At 45.1% G+C, this 19,990-nt stretch overlaps 1 protein-coding gene across 2 annotated transcripts; it reads right to left on the bottom strand.

Moving 5' to 3' along the window:
- sft2d1 (SFT2 domain containing 1) lies at positions 1-19,515 on the bottom strand. 2 transcript variants are annotated; one of them, XM_035400697.1, is made up of 8 exons: positions 19,321-19,514; positions 17,687-17,773; positions 13,154-13,236; positions 9,111-9,192; positions 7,780-7,815; positions 7,481-7,539; positions 4,052-4,081; positions 1-783 (listed from the first exon to the last, which is right to left on the bottom strand). In XM_035400697.1, the coding sequence occupies exons 1-8, from the start codon at positions 19,384-19,386 to the stop codon at positions 744-746; spliced, it is 483 nt and encodes a 160-aa protein (XP_035256588.1). In that variant the 5' UTR covers positions 19,387-19,514; the 3' UTR covers positions 1-743. The 2 variants fall into 2 exon arrangements, with proteins under 2 accessions (XP_035256588.1, XP_035256589.1); XM_035400698.1 differs by lacking the exon at positions 7,780-7,815 and having other exon boundaries at positions 19,321-19,515.
- Positions 19,516-19,990: the final 475 nt, after the last annotated feature.

The following is a 19,990-nucleotide window of genomic DNA, read 5'->3' as shown; positions in this document are numbered from 1 at the left end:
TAAGTTCAATACAAATACTTTATTATGTGGAATGAAGATCAAAATATCTATAAAAATAAACGGTCTTCACATGGTGCAAAACGGTTAGTAGTTATGACGCACGAATTATCGAGGACATGAGACACAAAAAGCGTCGTTTGTTCCCAATTTTACACTGAATCCAGAAACGAGCTAAGAAATTCACAAGAATATGGTGTCATTCTGTCTCAGGATATATTACTATAGACATTTTTAATATTTTCATCAAGCATTCTGCTCTCACACCCAAAGAATGAACTCACATAAAAAATATTTTGCTTGTGCACGTACACAGCTCAGTAATGTTAGTTCATACACTGTAAAAATGTAACCAAAATAAAAGAAAAAATATGCATGATTTAAAATAAGCAAAATTACCTGTCAGTGGCAAAATAAAAATGTACTTGATGTCCCTTAAAACAAGCAATATGAGCTAAATAAACTCGTTAAGTACAAAAATGAATCAAACTAGAAAAACAAGAGTTATTTAAGAAGTAATTATCCACTAACATTTCATTTTTTTGCAGCTTATATGTAGCCTCTAATAGCTGCTGATATAATTACATAATGGCTGTTCTCCAAAATAGTATCTTTCATATAGTAAATTTAAGGGCAGAAAATTTTTAAAAAATTAAATAAAAATGTATTTTACATATTTACTGTCTTTTTTTTTTCTTTTTGCAAACTGGGACCAGTCTTCACATGATTTGTTGGAGTAAAGTGATTTAATTCAGACATGAAGTGAAGCACTTCATCACAGCATCCCTAGAGAAAAAAAAGAAACAAAATTTCAGGGAAATATTCTCATAAAGTGAGGACAAAATTCCAACAGTCCTCAGAGTGGAACTGCTTTTCATTTTCATCATAATTAAACTATTGTCTAAGTGTCACATGTCAAAACTAAGTGTCAATTGTAAAATGATCAGAAAGGAAAAGCACACTGAACACATGAAATGATTTAAAATGTTCTTCACACCAAGACATTTTTTTCCATCCTCCCCACACAAGGCCATATTCCATTTATACAGTAAGCACTCCGGGTACAGTGCTCCTTTGTTGTGGCGGCAGGGGCATAGCTCATGAATATTTATCAACGTTTTGGCGGGAAAATCGCACATGCTCAGATGGATGAATGCCCCCCCCCCACCCCCTTACACACACACACAGACACACACACACACACATACAGCCGCGCCGCCCCTTCAGGTATGCGCCGTCTGGATGATGCAACATCAGCAATCACCACAGCAACAGCGGAACAAGGTCACACTGGCGGCTGCCTTCTCCGCCTCCCTCTCCTCTCTTTCGCGCTCACCCTCTCTCTCGTCTCTCCGTGTTGCTATGCAGACGCCGCATCCCTCGCTCAAAATTCACGGCGATAGGAGGCGTGAAATCAGTCAAGGTTAGAAACGCCAGAAAGGAGGGGGAGAGAGAGCCGTAACAAAGACCCTGAAGTGTGGGTGGCTGAAAAGGCTGGTGACTCTCTCCCAGAGATACCTGGGATGTGTAGTTCTACGCTCGGCCTCACAATGCGAGCACTCCTTCCACCTCTAACAACCCAAATCCTCATCAACCATCGTCCTTTATCTTTTTAGTGAACACTAGATTGAGGTCAGACTGTTTTTATAGTGATCAACATAAAAAAAGCACAATCAATAGATCATGATTTAGAGAGGACATGAGAAGGCAATGGTTCCTATAACTACCATTCTATATATATATATATATATATATATACATACATACATACATTTAAAAATTGAAATAAAACGATGCAGCAGCAGGTTTCCAAAAGGGCAGAGAAACGCTACACTGAGAATGAGGTGAACCATGTTGAGGTATCATAGTGTATTTAAAGAGATCAGCTTTAGCCATTTAATATGGCCTCGAAGACTCTTTTGCAAGAACTAGCAGTATTTTAAAATGACAGCTTGGTTTTCTTGCATGTTTAGTGTCCAAACATTTGAATGACCAAAACATGCATTTTTCCTCTGATTAAAAAAAAAAAAAAAAAAAAAAACAATCTAAATAAAAAATACCATTTGGCTGAGGTAGAGTGCATTTAATCCATGACCGAGTACGACCTCATACAGTGACAGCCTCGCACATTTCAGCACGAGCAAAACACGCCTCTGTTCTACCAGACAGGGAGGGGATGGAAAAAAAAATCAACAACAAAGACTCGTGCTCAGATGAGGAATGATCAGAAAAACATCAGCACTGCAGCCACGCTAGCAAGTTAGACACAAGGTCTAAAGGCCAATCTCAGTCTACCCGCCCTCTCTCCCCTCCTCTGCCTGTTCTTCCCTCGGGGTAGCAACATGAGGGGAGGGGGGAGGGGGGAGGGGGGGAAGGGCTGGGGGTGGACTCCTGAGCTTTCTGGGTGGATTACGGAGACGCCTGCGAGCGTGTGTGTGTGTGTGTGTGTGTGTGTGCGTGTGTAGTGTCTCAGCATATGGGGGAGGAGTTATGGGAATGGACACACCGACAGCATGGCGCTCGCATTCCAACAGTGCGCGGGGGGGGGGGGGGGCGGCGAGAAGAACAGCGTAACCCCTCCCCCTGTGCCCCCCCTGCCCAATATCAGCCTGTGGCCTTTGGACACACCCAAATATGCTTCCTGAAAGGTGGAAAAACTGAACAAAAAAAAAAACCCCAGATCATGGATTTAACAGAACATACCAAGGATTCGTAATCCATTGGTCTTGTAAGGAGTATCTACAGCTACAGTATGTGATTAGCTGTGTTTCTCATGTCCTTAAGTAAATACACCTTTAGCTCAAACTGAAATAAACACCTCAATCTGGTGCAAAAAAAATAATTACCAACAGACCAAAAGGAAAGCAAATAAAAAAATGAATTGAAGGACCCATGCTGTGTGTGTGTGCATTCAAACAAATGTTTAACGGCCATTTGTTTCTTATTTGCTGCAGGTAAGCTGCATAAGTCGCTATAAACAATCCAGCCAGGGAGTCCAAAAATAAACAAGAGGCCATTTGGGGGGCACCGGGAGTCCGGCGTGACCCCCGCCCGGATTTAACACCATATGGGCGGAGAATGCAAGCCCTAAATAAAAACATGTTTTCATTCAGGGAGCGCCCCACCCCCCACACATCGGCCCACATGTGTGTGCGTGTGTGTGTGTGTGTAAGGGAGGGGGGAGGGACAGAAAGAGAGAGAGAGAGCGAGAGAGAGAAAGAGAGATGGTGTGTGTATAACCATACGTGGGAGCATGTGCATCTGTGTGCACATCATTACAACAGAGAAATTGTGTTAGATGAGAGTCTGCAGATGAGAGAGAACACATGCATCTGTGTTGGCGCGCGTGTGTGTGTGTGCATGCATGTGTATGTGAATGTTACTGAATGTATGGACATGGTGTGAAGAGTGGGGGAGGCCCAGAGACTGACATAAGGTCAAGGGCAGGACACAAAATGCCATTAAAATATCAATTTTGTTCAACTGCCATTGAATTCTTCACCGGACACCATTTCCTTAAACAGAGCCTGTGGCTCCTTCTGATCTGTGCACTCAGATCTGCCTACAGCGTGAACAAGTTCAGCGATCTAAGGGCACACAGGAGGCAGAGCAGCAATGCAGTACTTTGTGAGTGAACTTTCTAGGGGAGGGCATGCAGAGGAGTTTGTTCCTCACAGACCAACTGTACAAAATGCGTATTGTACCTTATCGGACCTGTGTTTGCAGTTGTTCCAATGACTTCTGCTATGCACTTATTGTACGTCACTTTGGATAAAAGCGTCTGCCAAATAAATGTAATGTAATGTAATGTAATGTAATGTAATGCAATCTGACCAATAATGGATAAAAGGACAGCAGAGACACACAAATACACCAGACTCAAACGTTTCCCAGAATGCCCAGTCAAACACAGAAGGCCAGCGCCATCCGCTGATGTGGATGATGTTTGGGTGGCCTGTGGTGATAATGGACAAATCGATGCTGAACAAAGTGCCCAAGGACAGGGTGTCCTTCACACCCGAGGACAAACGAGGACGCCTACGGGAGTCCTTACCTGGCGAACGGAATGTAGGAGATGCTGTACCTGTGAGAGAGAAAAGGGGGAGGAGAGAGAGGTAAGAAGGCATTAAACACAACCCCACCGACCTCTACGAGGAGAAAAGACAAGAGGCAATTATTTCGCGTGCAGGGAGGGGAAATAAACCAAAGCCATTTTCTCTTCTTACTTAACCAGATTACCAGCCCCCTATAATCAGGGGACAGGGAGAAAAGGTGCATAACTTCCCCCACGAGCCGAACGGGACAGGAGCCGGATCAAAGGGGGGGGGGGGGGGGGGGGGGGGGGGGGGGAATATACCCAGAATTAGAGCCTAAAATCCAGTTAAACGTCACAGATGAGCGTCAGAGGGGGGGCCAGGCAAGCGCGTAAACCCAGCGGTGGGAGAATAATCTGGGCCCAGCATTAATGCAAAATGAATCTTACATAATCATTTAATGACGGCCCTATTATTACATAAAAGAGAACAATCAGAAGGGCAAAAAAAAATGTGTCATTGTTTGTTTCAGGGTGAAAAGAAAGTCAAATCAATCTGACAGCATCAATCAGATGCCACGCTCGGGTTCCTTTTTATAGCGCCTCTGATGCTCCCTGTACATTTAAATTTGGGTCCGTGTTATTTCAGTTCATGACAACAACACATTATTCATGGATTACATTGTTCAGTTTTGATATTCATCTGTCTAAATTAGAATTTCCTACAGTGGACATAAATCACCTTAGAATAGGTTAAATGGGCATCGAATGACCAGATCTGAGAGATAGTCTGTGTTTTCTTTTTTTCTGAAGAAACCATTATATGAAATTTAATACAAAAGGAAGAGGAACAATGCTTAAAATGACTGTTTTTAGAAGCAATGAGTCATTTTGAAAGACTATTCTGGCCAACAAAGAGTTTTCCCATTAACCCTCAGCAAGGCACCATGTAAACTGTGTGTCCTTTAGAGGAATAAAGAACACAAAAAAAGTACATGTGAATGAGAGAAACTAAATTAACAATTAAAAATGTAATTTAAAAAACAGAGACATTTCTGAAAGACAACAGAGACCAGGAGGAGTCTTTCCACAGCAAGCTTGGAGGAGAAAGTCACCCCACTTCCTGTCTAGAACAGAGTGGCACGGGGTCAAACAGAAGGGGCAGCGTTCCGGGAAGCAGCCAAACGCCGGAGCGTACTGGCTTGGGCTGGAGGCGGTTGCCATGACGATGCCGGTCAGACGTGAGCAATGCAAGGCCCACAGACTGAGTCAGTAGCGAAGGAGGAAGTGAATGTTCCAACTAGAAATAATGGCGATGACACGGGCGGCTGCACTGGACCTGGTGATTTATGGGTAATTGCGGCATGTGGCTAGGCATGTGCTGGCTGCCCCTCTTACGTTCACATATACCCTTCATGCACGCACACACTCACGCACACAACGCTGATCGCTGAGCCCGGCCAATGGTACATCGTGCTTTGATAGCGTCCCAATAACATCACTTTCATGCCAGATTTGGTAACCGTGGTAATGAGCCAGGGAGAGCTTTGGATAGGGCCCTACGCACCTGCAATGGGTTTGAACCCCAGAGAGGGTTTAAATGGTTTCCACTTTTACATGGACTCTGCATGAACTGCTGCCCCACTGACAGGGCAGTGTCACTGGGTCTGAGAACGGAAGGGTGAACCTACAGGCCAACAGGATAAGCAGCTCAGCTGACCCAGTAAATCAGCAAGCAAACAAAGCAGGACGCTCGTTTGCTTTTACTTACTTTTATACAATCTAAGGAAGGGATGAGCGAGATTCTCTATGTATATCCCTGACCTCTCCCTGTCTCACTGTCTCTCACACACGCACACATACATGCACACGCACGCGCACACTCACACGCACACGCTTTTAAGTGACTAATCACGCGCTGACTAATCCATCTTGACGACACACACCTGGTCACTGCTGCGTGCATCTGGGTGGGTGGGGCGGGGGTGGGGGGGGTGGGGGGGGGGGGGGGTGGGAGGATGACGCGTACGGCAGATGATGAGATTAGCTCTTCGCCTCCAGGCCCTGCATTCAGCTCGTTAATGGCGGTAAGACCCATCTGCCCCCGCGCACTGCGGAAGGGGGGGGGATGCGCCGTAACCGTGGCGACCCCGGAGATCTCCTCGGGTGACTGCGCGGGCATGTCCCCACGCTCTCTGCGCCAGGCTGGGACCGCAGCAGATGTCGTCTGGCGCGCGGACGTCGGCTAGCGTGCGCCTCATGAGGGAACGTCACACAATGAAGCCCGGAGCCACACCGGTCTCAAGGGCTGCTTTTCAAGACCACTGTCCTGTTGTCCTCAGGCCTGGGGGGGGGGGGGGTTTCTCCTCAATTTCACTCTCAAAGAACCCATATGACTCTCTTACATCAAGCATAAACCCGCCATTTTTCTGAGCCTGGTTTCAGCTGAGCCGTTTCAGAGGACTGGCTGTAGGATTTTCCTGCAGAGAGGTGTAGGTGTACAGTCCATCCCCTCTCGCGGCTTCCTCTCTAGAAAGTGCCACTTTCAATTATATGTTGGCCTACGGGCACAATTTACAGTCGCAGTACATGCACAGAGACGAACACGTTTATGGTGACAGGGCCAAGACCGTGCTCAGGGGGCTGTGCTTTACCAGCAGAGCTACTCAGAAACCCATCGAAGTGTTCTCAGATACAGCCGGGATGTTCCAGGACTCCTGTGCAGAGAACTGAAAACGCGAACCCTGATCCGAAAGCTCACGCCTCTCCTTCGCTCTACAACCCCCCCCCCCGTTCCAGGGGCTGAGGGGAAATGACACGCCAGGCTCCATAAAAGGAAGAGGGAGCCCTCGCACGCTGAACGCACGCGGCATCCGTCTTAAAGGCTTTCACTCCAAACAGGATTTGGCACGTGCCTGGGAGAGCCGGGGTTTCGCGCGGGACAGGCCCAGAGCAGGTCAGCGGGAGATCGGGCTCCATGATCCACCCTGCATGACTTAGCACCGGCACCGCGACACGCCTAACCCCTGCAGCACGAGGTGAGGGGAGGGAAGGCGTCCAGGAAGTGACCTCGCCAACCCGCCTCTCAGCTCCTCCCCTTCCGTCCCCTCAGGACGCACGCCAGTCGCCTGGAGGCGGGCCCTGTCATCATCGCCTCTGACATCACAGACACTGGACACACGGCCAGCCGTTCCCCCCCCCAGAATTCCACTGCCCTCATTACAAATGAAGTCTCACCTGCCGTGGGTTTATAAACGGGTATAAAATGGGCGCTCTTTATGATCAGCACCAGCAAAAACGTAAAACCCTGTGCGTGTGTATGAGTATGCATATAAATCAAAGTAAATAAAACGCCAAGTCACTGCAAAGACAATGACCTCACGACTACTTCTAACACCTACTTCATGAAGGAGACTGAAAAAGCGGTGAGACAGGCTAAAGAAGGCTTACCACGTCATCGCCAAGAACTGGAGTATGCAGAAGACAATGGCCAGCCCCTTCTTATGCCACTACGAGGAGAACATATAGAAAACAATGCTTCATTCACCAGTACACTTCATGCCATTTACAAAACATAAAAAACAATTTTGTTAGCGTGTCACATTTAGGTCAGCTAACTTGGGCCAGTTAGACCATTCCAAAATCTGAAGAATGAGAACTAGGCTGTTATTTGTCAATGCATCCTTTTTTTTATATACATAAGCATACTTTTTTTAAATCAAACAAATACATTAATAAACAAGTCTTACCCAAAAGACTGAACACAAGGTCAATATGAAGCAGAGCTAAGAAGGGAAAAAGCACAGTCTAATTAGGGTGATAATCTACATGTTAGGCAGGTTACAGGCATTCTATTCACAGCTGAATTATTTAGAGCAAAAGATGAAGACAGGCATGCACTCATCGGACACTTTCACAGAATAGATCGACCAGTAGCTCAGGAGGTAAGACCGATTGTCTGGCAGTCGGAGGGTTGCCGGTTCAAACCCCGCCCTGGGCATGTCGAAGTGTCCTTGAGCAAGACACCTAACCCCCTAACCACCTAACTGCTAACTGCTCTGGCGAATGAGAGGCATCAATTGTAAAGCGCTTTGGATAAAAGCGCTATATAAATGCAGTCCATTTACCATTTACCAGTATCACTGGAGCCCTGAATGGTCTATGTTCTATAGAGGTAGTCTTAATAAGTTTCAAATCTCTACTTGAAACTGGCCATGTTAGGAAGCCAGCCCGCCATTAGGGCTCTTGGAAGAACAGAATGCACTTTGGCTATTCGGAATGCAAGCCAGTCTTAGGCCCAACTGCCATCCATTCAAAATGATCTGTGATAAAAGTGCTTTGATACACACCTGTTCTCTAAAGAGTAGCCAATAAATCTAATTTATCTCAGAGGGAAGTAAACATTTCTGAAATGATAAACCACTTTAAAGGCTTGGGATGTAAGCAATGAGAATGGCCATAAATGGGTGACTGGTACATGCTGAAGTCTAACAAGACACTTTGGGTGCTCAAAACTAGGTTTCTGTCTTTTAAAAAAAAAAAAGTTAAAGGTGCAATTAGAACCTAGAGGTAAGACATCCAACAACATCTCAAGCTTGGGAATCCTACATTATTCCAGTATGTATATGTATATAATAAGGTATATATATTAAAAGTATAAGAACATGACTAGGCCATGTAGTCTGGTATCAAATCCAAACAGTGCCAGTGTTGACTGAGGGTCACATATAATTGGTCGCAGTGCCTCCCAATGAGAGACTGGTTCAGTCGGCAGGACGACCACGCCTCTTTGCACACAAGCGACTCAACGACTGTGCAAACTCAACTGGAGAACAGTGGAGTGAAAAGAACCAGCAGACGGCGGGATACTTTTGGCAGAGAGCAATGGCTTGTCTGCACTCCCTTGAACCGATGGAGAAGACGGTGGCCATGAGACCTGCTTTCAAATAAAATGGGGCGTTCCAGATTGGGAGGGAAAAAAAAAGGGGGGGGGGGGGGGGGGGGAAATCAGGGCGAAAACGAGCTGAGGATAAAGAGGACGGCCGCGAAGCAGTCTGAGACGCGGAGGAGCCGCCATTACCAGCATCACACAGGTGGCGAGCAGTCTGGTGGGCTCGAACATGCGCTTCAGCTGCTTCAGGGGTCCCATCAGGAAGCAGGTGCTGTGGGGAGACAGGAAGTAAAGTCCAGAGTCACAGCCAGGGGACGCGCACGAGTCACACGCACGAGTCACACGCACGTGCACGGGCAGGTGCACGTGACACCACGACACGAGACATGAGGGGAGAAAACTCACAAGACAAGAACTGCAGTTACCGCTGTTCTTACACCACTTATTTAATTTCACTTTTTTTTTATTTTGTTAGAACAGAATTTTTTTTTCGGGGCTGGATTTACTCACAAGATGATTTTAATCTCTGTCACGTGGTACTGTAATTCAATTTTGCAATACACGACACAAGGACATGTTTCGTATCACCATCATATTACAATGCAGCATTTGATACAATAATATGTTATGCCCAGAAAGCAATGTTCAGGGTGGCCATGTGAAGCCAGGATGATTACCCTCTCGCACCCCCTCGCACCCCCTCCCAGTAAAGAAACAAAGAAAGCCCAGAAGGTACAATCAAGTACTGTAATAAATAAAAGCAAGAGAGTTGAAACTGCCATTGAAACCATGCAGACAAACCTGAGTGACAGTGTGTTGCCAGGCAGATTTGACAGGACAATTGGAACAGTTTGCTTAAGGGGTTTTTAACAGCTTTCCAAACACACCTGTGCTGGTCACACCAGCGAACAGCTTTGGCCTAGAGACCCTAAAACATGACCCCACCTGCTGCCCCATTAACGACAACAGCAACAACATCCGCCGTCTGACCTAGTGACAGCAGATCAGTCCTGTAAACCAGCTGACCAGGAAAAGCGCATTTGAGAAGGCACCAGTAAATCACAAAGACATCTTTCTTGCGGGTTTCGTTAAAAATTGCAGTTAATGATTGTGCTTCCTCTTGGCAGCACTGGACTTGGTTTCTAGCGTCCTCTGGGAAAACTCAAAATCCCCTCAGCAGATTTATCAGGAAGCATTCAAAACAAAACTCTCTCACTCGTGCACAGCCACCAATTTATGTCCTCACAACACTCCTGAGAGGGCACGGTGATGTGGGAACACCGGCACGGGACGGGCCAACCCCGGACCGGCCTATCAGGGGACAGAGTCAGAACGTCAGCACCGAATTTACCCCCCAACAAAACAGGGAAGGTTTCTTCACCGTGTGCTCAATTGCTTTAATTCATCAAATAACTGTCAAATGATTAACAAGCAGCAATGAAAAGCAGCATGCCCCAGCAGCAGGCAGCAGGCCCCAGGGCTGGCCGCTCCTGCCCTAAAATAATGATGGATGCGTGTGTTAGCTGAGCAGGTCGAATCAGCAGGGAGAGAAACGAAGGCAGTAACAGGCAGCGGGTTCACCACTGGCCACATGGGAGGGGGGGCGGGGGGGATCTTCGAGTGGAACGCGGCTAGATGTGACTTTCCAGCAGGTCATTTAGCCGAACGCATTCCTGTGCTCAGTGATCTGCACCACTGTCACATTTCGAGTGAGTTCACTGTTGAACGCTTTCACTTGCGGCAGTAGATGCTTTCAGTTGCCCTGTACTTTCACTTCGGTACGTTTTCCTTTTTAGAATGACCTCCCCTGATACTGCGTGGCCTGTACGACTGACTTGTGTGGTTGTGATGTTTGTAATTTGAGGAACTGTTTTGCTATGAGTGCCCTCTCTCAACATTAGGCATTCTACTATGGCAAAGGTAGACTTTTTATGTGTGTGTGTGTATACTAAACAGGACCTAAATACCAGCTGAATGATCTAAAAAAAAAGAAAAAAAAGTCACCTTGCACAATGGCATTTGCTTCAGCACGTAAGCACGTCATCACCACAGGGCCCTGAGCGCAACAGCCTTTCATAACCCATAAAGCCCTCCACAGTCATCAAACAGGTCCGACGTCCTCGGCATCGGGGAAACACGCAAGGTGAACCGCGACACGGCACACAAAGCAGAGGAGTCCTGCTGCGCTCGGAAGCGACCTTGCAGTACAAAACAGACAGACAGAATGTGAAACCCAAGGATGAAGACGAGATACTGATCAGAAGGGATGAGGGAATTTGTCTGGCTGAGAGCGTGAGCCTCGCGCGGCTTCTCACACGGGTTTGAGGTGAAGCCCTGTTTTACCGCTAAAGGCTTTACACACGCCAGGCACACGCTGGACCTCGCACGTGTACGGGGGTGCATGTGCTGATACCGGTTACGCGCTCGACTGCTGTCATGTATCCCAGACAGGAAAAAGCCATAATGGTCACATTTACGGGGAGAAGACTGAGTTTCCCGCTATTCAAATCGGATCTTGGATCACAGGGAAACTAAATTTTCTGACACTTGCGGTCAGAGAGCCAGCCAGCTGCATCTTCGAATCCAAGTACACACATCCACTTATCAACCTGTCTACCTCTGATTTAAATCGAAATGCAATCTAGCTGTCTATCTGGAGGTTTTTTTGTTGGAAATTTTAGGGTATGGGGTGTTTTCTGTGTTCCCTTCTGCAGAAATTTAAATAGGGGTGGTGAAGGGTATGGGTAATTAACATGAAGTTAACAAGTAAAATTCTTAGTTTTTGGGATTTTTTTTTGTACGTTGTCAATTATGTTTCTTTGGACTGCTGGATTGTTGTTCAGGACTGACTGAAAGGAGGCTAGCATAAATAGTGCAATGCTATGCTCATAATATCATAAAAACCATTCTTAATGAGCGGTGTGTTTCCAGGTGAGTGCAGAAGCACACCCGTCTCATTAGATACAGGAGCTGGAGCGCGGTCCTACGGTTCACAAGCAGCCGCTTTGAATATCTCACAAGCACGGTCTCTCTGTTCAGGCGTGTAACCGTCTAAACTGAGGCTGCGCTAGCTGTTTCCGGCATGCGCGGCTGACTGTACGCAGCCTGCTGTGACTCTGCCGGATGAGGTTGGTCGACCGCGGCGGCGGCGGCAGCACCTCAGCCCCTGCCACAGGCGGAGGCACTGAGGGCGCTTACACGTGAGGACGGACCACCAAAACCAACGAGCTACCAGCTGATCTTTCAGCACAGGAGACTGCAGCGCCACGTCCGCAAGAGGATCCTACACGCCTGGCTCGTTCTCAGCCTGCCATGTCTGTTCATTTTAAATTCTCCCAAAAGCTCCAGAGTGCGTCTTTTCCCCACTCGGTCTCACACAAGGGATGAGAAAGGTGGGATAGTGAATTTGATGCGTTGACAATGTCATTTGTTGGCAAAAAGAAAAAAAAGGACAAAACGAAAAAAAAAAAAGAATAAATGAAATTTTTTTTAAAGAGCCAGGTTATGTAACCAAAGCAAAAGCACATTTTAAAATGATTAACTTTACCCGGAACCATTTTAGCAAGTGATGTTCCAGAAGAGTGGGCCCGAACCATTTAACATTAACAAAATGTCACCAGGAATGTGGGGAGGGCACGATGACCTCACACGCTCCGGAAGGTGCGGCGTCACCGAGGCCCGTTACCGGGCGATGGAGGAGCGGAGCTTCACGCGTCCCGTAGTGGGGGGGGAAGGGTTGCCGAGCGAGGTTAATCACTGCCTGATCTACACCCCCCCGAAAAAGACTTTGTTCCGCACAGCAAAAATGCGATGATCGGTTCCCATCAGCGAGCCGCTAACAGGAATGTGATGGCCCCCCCCCCCAGCCCCCCCCCCCCTCATTAATGGGCTCAGGAATGGGCTGTTTCCCGTTGCTACCGCTTAGGCTTTGAACATAAAACGTAGCCCTACACAAACACGGGGCCAGAAACAACTATTTCAATCTTAGGTCTTTCTACTGCTGTATCTGCAAAAAATGTGCAAATACACACACACTCACGCACTCATTCACAGTTTCATTCACACACTCACTCACTCACACAAACACTCACACATGCACACACTCATTCACAGAATCACACATACACTTACACAAACACTTACACATTCTCTCTCTCTCTCTCTCTCTCTCTCTCTGAGGTAATGAATCATTCTGACAGAGATGCACAACGCAGGCCGGTGCGCATCCTTACCTGGACAAGGCTGCAAGGTTCCCCAAGGTGTAGAATACTGCAAACAGCTGGGTGCCTTTGGGCAGGAAGAGCAACGCTGTCCCCTGTTTCGGTTAAACACAAACAAAGCGCAATTCACCACGATGAGAAATAGAGGCCCATTCTCAAAGACAGCCATCGCACCGGCGCGCTTTATCAGCAGCTACAGGCGACAGTAGTGTCCACACACCATCGGGAACAGCGTGTGCTGAAAAGTGCTAATAATTCAGGGGCCCCCGTGCTGGACGGGACCCAAAAATAGATTTATACGGAGGATTATCACCAGCACCGATATATGTTCTTAAAGGGGCCCAGTGTTATATTTCTCTATAGGGCACCAGGATTCTCACAGAATCTCTCCACACCATTATCAGAGTGTCATCTTTTTATTTCTCCAAAAAGGCAGAGTGCCAAATCATAATTATAGGCCTGCCCCATAGCTGCAATGCCCTCACTCCATGCCAGCACGCCGCCAGGCTGCTGCTTATTCACCACTCCGTGGTGCAGCTGAGTTACGTGGTCACTGAAGGCTGCGCTAACGGAGCAGAAGGTGCAACGAGATCGCAGGCTAATGCCGAACCAGAGGGGGGCGCTGCTGAGCAATGGGCTGGTGAGCACCTGTGAATTCCTGTGAATTACTGTGTGAGTCAGGATTTTATGTTAACTGCAGGGGGACATCACTGCACTGAAAACTGGTCCTTTGGCTGGATACACCACACTGGAGCATTATGATTTCAGCAGTTCAAAACTGTATCTACACGTATTATTTACTTACTCTTAATTTATCAAATGTGAACCAAACACTTTCTCTGTGCTGTACACTTCATGTTCACCTCATGACATGAGCCAGAATGTAATTTCAACCCTTGGTTTTGATACCAACCCTGCAACACTCAAATGTAAGCTCCTCTAAATCAAAAGGTGACACCTAGTGGTGGTGAACTATTACAACATGCAACACATCCTTCCATAACCGTCCTATTATGTTCAAATTAACTAACAACTTCTATGTTTGGGGTCAATTTGACCACAGCAATATAAACCTGCAGAAAATAATTGTAACTGAAAGTGTTACCCAAGTTTCTCTCTCAGCTACTTTAGGCCTTTCTACTGACCATCTTAATAGCCCAGTAAATAAAACATGACTCCCCCCATCCTCCCCTTATACATCAAGTATTGATTTTATATGACCATTGCGAAATATGCAAATGACTGTACAATCTCATTCATTGACCTAAAATGGAAAACAAAGTATGTTTTGGTGTTTGCAGGGCTTTATGTTGGTATTAAGTGCTCATTACAAAAGAAAAATAACATTTGGAAAGAAACACACCTTTTATTATCAAGCATAGTAATATTTTATGTTTGGGGTCAATTTGACCCCAGAAAAAAATATAAAAAATGTCAAACATTTCAAATGTTTGTTTAGGTTCAGAAAACACTTTAGAACATCAATAAGTAACACAAGACAGTTATTCAATAATGAAGAAACACCAATAAAAAGTAAATTAGACACAAGAATTGAGTTTTGATAAAAAAATGAACATAACAGCTCAACTAGGTACCCGTGGGCATCAATTCTTCATTCAGACGAGATAGGTGCAAGTTTGTCATGCTCCTGTTGACCCTGCCTTGTTTCCCTGTCATCAAAGCGTATAATGTGGGAGAAAACATGAAATGTCTCCAGTGGCTGGAAAAATTGCCCTACCAGTGTCAGCATTCCAAAGGCTTGCTGTTGCTTCACCTTTTGACTTGTACACTCCTGGCAAAATAAGCAACCCAATATAGGATTGCTAGTGGGTCACATCCAGCTCTTTCCAATTGTCACCATACACACGCCTCCTCTCTAAGTTTGTCATCTCAAGAATATCCTTTTGCATTGATGGTGTTATGAAAAGTTCAAATGCAGACTTTATGTCTTGTACATGACTGCTAGCATATCTGGTAGGGCCTGGAACCATTTTGATGACATTAGCAGCACTAAGTCTACCCTGTCTTTCAACTGGGGATCCGGACCATAGTAGTTCTCCATTTTTGGATGTCAGTTCTTGGTGGTTGAGAGATGACAGGAGGGTTTGTTGGTGGTTGAGAGGCGACAGGAAGGTTTCTTGGTGGTTGAGAGATGACAGGAGGGTTTCTTGGTGGTTGAAAGATGACAGGAGGATCTTTTGGTGGTTGAGAGATGACAGGAGGATCTTTTGGTGGTTGAGAGATGACAGGATGGTTTATTGGTGGTTGAGAAACAACAAGAGGGTCAGAATGTGGTATCTCAAAGGCTTCACTCTCATCATTAGAGGAGGATGCCACATAATCAGGGTCCTCCTCAATATTATCCTCAGCCTCAGACATATCCTCATCTAAATCACTTTCACCCTCTAAGATCTGTGACAGAACCTCAGTGGCAGAAAATATACGCCTCTGTCTGGTGGTCATTTTCAAAATCTTTAGTTGAGGCACAAATGCAAAGAGAAATTGTTTAGAGGGCTCTGTGTGCAGCCCTTATTATAAGTTTGCCCCCGCCCCCATGTTGCAAGAATGATCAGAGATCTTGTGGGAACTATCTCGTCTCCACACACACACACACGCACATACGCACACACGCATGCTCTCTCTCTCTCTCACACACACACACACACACACAAATGAATGTGAAAGTGCCCTCAGCCAACACAACAAAAACAAGATCAAAATGATGGTTTTATATAACAATAGTAATAATAATGTGTACAGGCCATTGAAAATAATTTTTTCAGTTAATTTCATGTTTGCCATGTTTTTCCCATAAAGTTAGGAAAAGTCATAAAATATCTAGCTGAAAAAAGTATGGTAACCATATTTTAGAGACAGTAAACATTGAATGGGGTCAAATTGACCCCAAGCATAATAGGAGGGTTAAACCCATGGGACAAGGAGTTCAGATTAAAATTCTAAATTACTCATGCCAAAATTTGTTTTATTATAATTATATATATCTGAGCAGATTAGGAATCCTCATTTTCACTCAAATTTAAAGATTTATGTTTTTTAGAAGTAAGGTACAGTGTTTGGCTTGAATAAATGTCTGGAGTGGTGTTCTTGAAAAAAGAAAAGTAAACAAGACCAGGTCAAAACCTAGTATATGGCTGGACCTAACACACTTCATCCGGCCGACCAATGGTGTAACTTCATCACTCAGTCACTCAGTCACAGAAAGTCGCGTTTATAGGGTAGGTCCAGCCAAAAATTTGGGTTATGGAATAAAAGGCTGACTCAGAAATGGTTAAACGTTAAAAACCGCTGTGACGTATGTAAATAAGAGGTTTCTGAATCTCTGTGAATGTGCTTACTCATTTTAATGGGGACAGCATTTAAACAACTGGCTGCTCGAAAGCTGCCTGCTCTGGCACGCCCAGGTCTGCCTCACGCTTAGTCTATTTCAGCTCAACTGTGGCGTCCAAAGTGGTTTATCTGCCACAGTGACAAATGTCAGTTTGTGACCTCCATATCGCTGCTATCAGCCTAGTTCACACTGAGCAAAGTAAAATATGGTGTGGGGGGAAGGGAGGGAGGGAGGGAGAGAGAGAGGGAGAGAGAAAGCAAAATATAAGGCAAGGAACAGAGACAGGCAGCAGTGTTTCAGAGTAACAGAGTAAGAAAAATTCAAAACATGCAAATTCTCTTCTGACTCACAACATGAGACTCATCAAAATTTTAAAGATTTTCTTGTTCAGACACTTCCTCCATTTGCAACTGTTGTTGTGTGTGCAATACTGAATGAGTGTAATACTGAAATCGAACCACAGTCTGAGTCCTTCTGTGTCTCAATCAGACACAGAATGGACACAGACACACATATACACACCACGTTGAAGACAACTGAAAGTGAAAGAAAGGATCACAGTTAGGCTAGAGAGGGAAATTCAGTACGTATTTGTGCTTGTGTGCTTTAAAAGGCACTCAAAGGCATAGAAAGGCACCAGCTGATGCGCACATTATCCGTCACGCTCCCTTCTGGTTGGCTGGTGCCTGTGACCTAACAGTGTGAGCTGCATCAGCTGCGCAGTCCTCCGGTGCAGATGAACTGCAGAGTTTTAAACAGGCCCACATTTCGAAGGGCAGGGCATTTCATCAGAACCCTCTCCCCCTCCAAACTGCCACAGGACGTTACAGCGTTAATGTCAGGGCGGGCACAGCATTAGTATTTCGTCATTCCAAACTGGGATGAGGAACTTTTGAGAAACTATACTTTTACGGCATTTAATCATTTTTAATTAAAATATGTATATCTGGCTTAAATTCCTTACACTATTGAGGTCAAAGTAACAGCATTGACAACAAACACTAACCACACAAATGTTTCAGACTTAAACAACTGCATTATGGGAAAACCTATCCTATATAAAGGAAAGAAGCACTCCTTCATTTTAATGCCAGTGAAATACTCATCCCAGCAGCCAGGGAGGAGACTAACCACAGGGTTAAGTGAATGAAGGAAAAAAAAAAAAAAGAAACAGGAAAGATGGAAGTGAAACTCACAAGTATGGAACACAGGATCCCGGAAACGAAGCAGATGATGAACCATTTGACCCGCGTGCTGTAGCTGAGCGTGGAGGCGTCCAGGACCTGAGAACAAAGGGAGGATGTCACCACGCTACCGTCCCGAGGCAGCCGGTTCCCAGAGCCATTCCCTTAAAAGACCTGACCCTGCAAATGATGCTCTTTTTTTGCTGAAGACCTTTCTACACGCAGTGTGTTCGCAGTCACGCACTCACAGACACAAACCGGCTACAGAATGTACGTCTCAGTACTCTAAAGGGATCCCAACTTGCAGCAAATGCCTCAGCAGAGTCGATTTGCATCTCCTGTCACACATTTGAAATGTTTTTTTCCGTGATGCCTCAGTTAGCTTCACCTCAGGCATGTCAAGGAAACAATTATTTCACACAAAAACTGTTCAGAGTGAACACTGGCAGCAAGGTGTACAAACATCAACCAATTACATTTTTTTGCCAATGTTACATGATCATGCAGGAGGACAGCTTACATGTTGCCTGGACAAAAATGACAATCATTTCCATATTTTTACCTGTCCATTTAATACCACACAAAAGGTGAAAATGCGGCGATTTGCCATGCGCACAACTAGTGTCCTTTCATTTTAAAACAATCATTAAAAAATTATTTTGGATGCTCTGTCTGTGCAACATAGATATTTAAAGTTCATTATGCAATCAACTGAAGTTGAAGATGCCTTTAAATTTCATCTGTCTGTAAATGTTCCCTCCTTCATTTACACATGTACATCACTGTTTCTGTTCAAGTTGGTCTTGTTGTTTCGTACTGAAATGAGGAGGGCCCGTCAGCCATACACTCAACACAGCTCAGTACGGTCTGTACGTCATGCACCCGATCCAGAATGAGCGTGTCCAACCCGTGCACCAGACCCCAGGCTGTGGTATGTAAAAGCAATACGCTGATCCAGAATTAGTGTTCATGGGCAGAATTTGCGGAGACTAGGGGCTTGAACATCTTACCTTGCCTGATCCATTGCTTCCTGATGAAAGCATGTAAAAGGTAGCAAAATGCACACAAATATTAACAAGCACGATATTTAGGACAAAATTGTGCCAGCAAGCGGCAGGGGTGTGACCAGTGTCAACTGAAAGTAACTTGAAGTTTTTCTTCGTGTGTTGCAAAAAAATATCTTTTCTTAAGCATGCAAGGAGACGGCCACAGTAAATAACGCAATATTGTCCAAAAGTTAAGAAGATATGACATTAATGGTCTACTACAGAGCTACATAGATTACTAGTTTCTATTCACGTTGTGTGTATTTGTTATCTTTTCTGACAAGCTTGGTAGCTATACTCAATATTCAATATTGCTCGAGTCGTAGAAATTTAGTAACGCTAGCTAGCTGATAAACAAGACAGAACTGGTAACACTTCATATTACTTCTCACACACTGCGGGAATGTGCAATAATAATACAAAAAGCAATTAATATATGTTTTGTCAATATATAGAGATTTAGGCACAAATGAACTGCGGTAACAGTAACTTGAAAAAACATTAAACTCGCTGCCGTTAGCCAAGTCAGCCTTCCTTTTGCATGCATAACGATACTGTGCTCCCCGAAGTAAAATTAGGCATATTTTCACGGGCATATACCTGAGAAGTAAGTCCAAGTTCCTCGTTCTCCTCCTGACCACTCAATACGCGACGAAGCTTATCCATTACCTTTTTAATTCGTTGTGCAAAACCGTGGGTATTTGGCCTATTTCACCAATGTATGTTAAAATTCATTCACTTCCTAGTACTTGTTGGCGTTCACACTACACTACTGTCAGAGAAGTCACGGGGGCTGGTTCCTAGATGGCTCCACCGTCTCCGAACGTGGTTACGTCAGCTCGTTGACAATAAAGGGTTCCTGGACACTGTAGTCCTACGTACTGTAAACTGGCGGATTTAATTCAGCACAAAGGCTTGTGCTAATTGGTGGAGAGAAAAGTTAGAGTTTGTTAAATTTTAGTTGTCTGGTTTAGTGTAGTCAAGTCACATGTCCTAATAATAAAAGTGTGAAGTGTAAAAAAACGAACATGACTCTTACGAGCAATATATATTTTTCACATGAATTATTTAGGGCTGGGTCCAGTTAGCAATTTATCGTTTTTTCATGCATAAATTAACGTTCCCCACGCCAGTCAAATTTCAAAGAGCTTTATTGGCATGACAAATGCAGGCAGGTGTGTAGCCAAAGCAGGTTACATAAGAAAACTATGTACAATATGGATGATAAATTACGAATAATTAAATAAACAAATTAAATAAATAAAAAATC

The sequence above is a fragment of the Anguilla anguilla genome, chromosome 18 (genome assembly GCF_013347855.1).
Source record: "Anguilla anguilla isolate fAngAng1 chromosome 18, fAngAng1.pri, whole genome shotgun sequence".
Lineage (NCBI taxonomy): Eukaryota > Metazoa > Chordata > Actinopteri > Anguilliformes > Anguillidae > Anguilla > Anguilla anguilla.
This window is presented reverse-complemented; position numbering and strand designations above follow the sequence as displayed.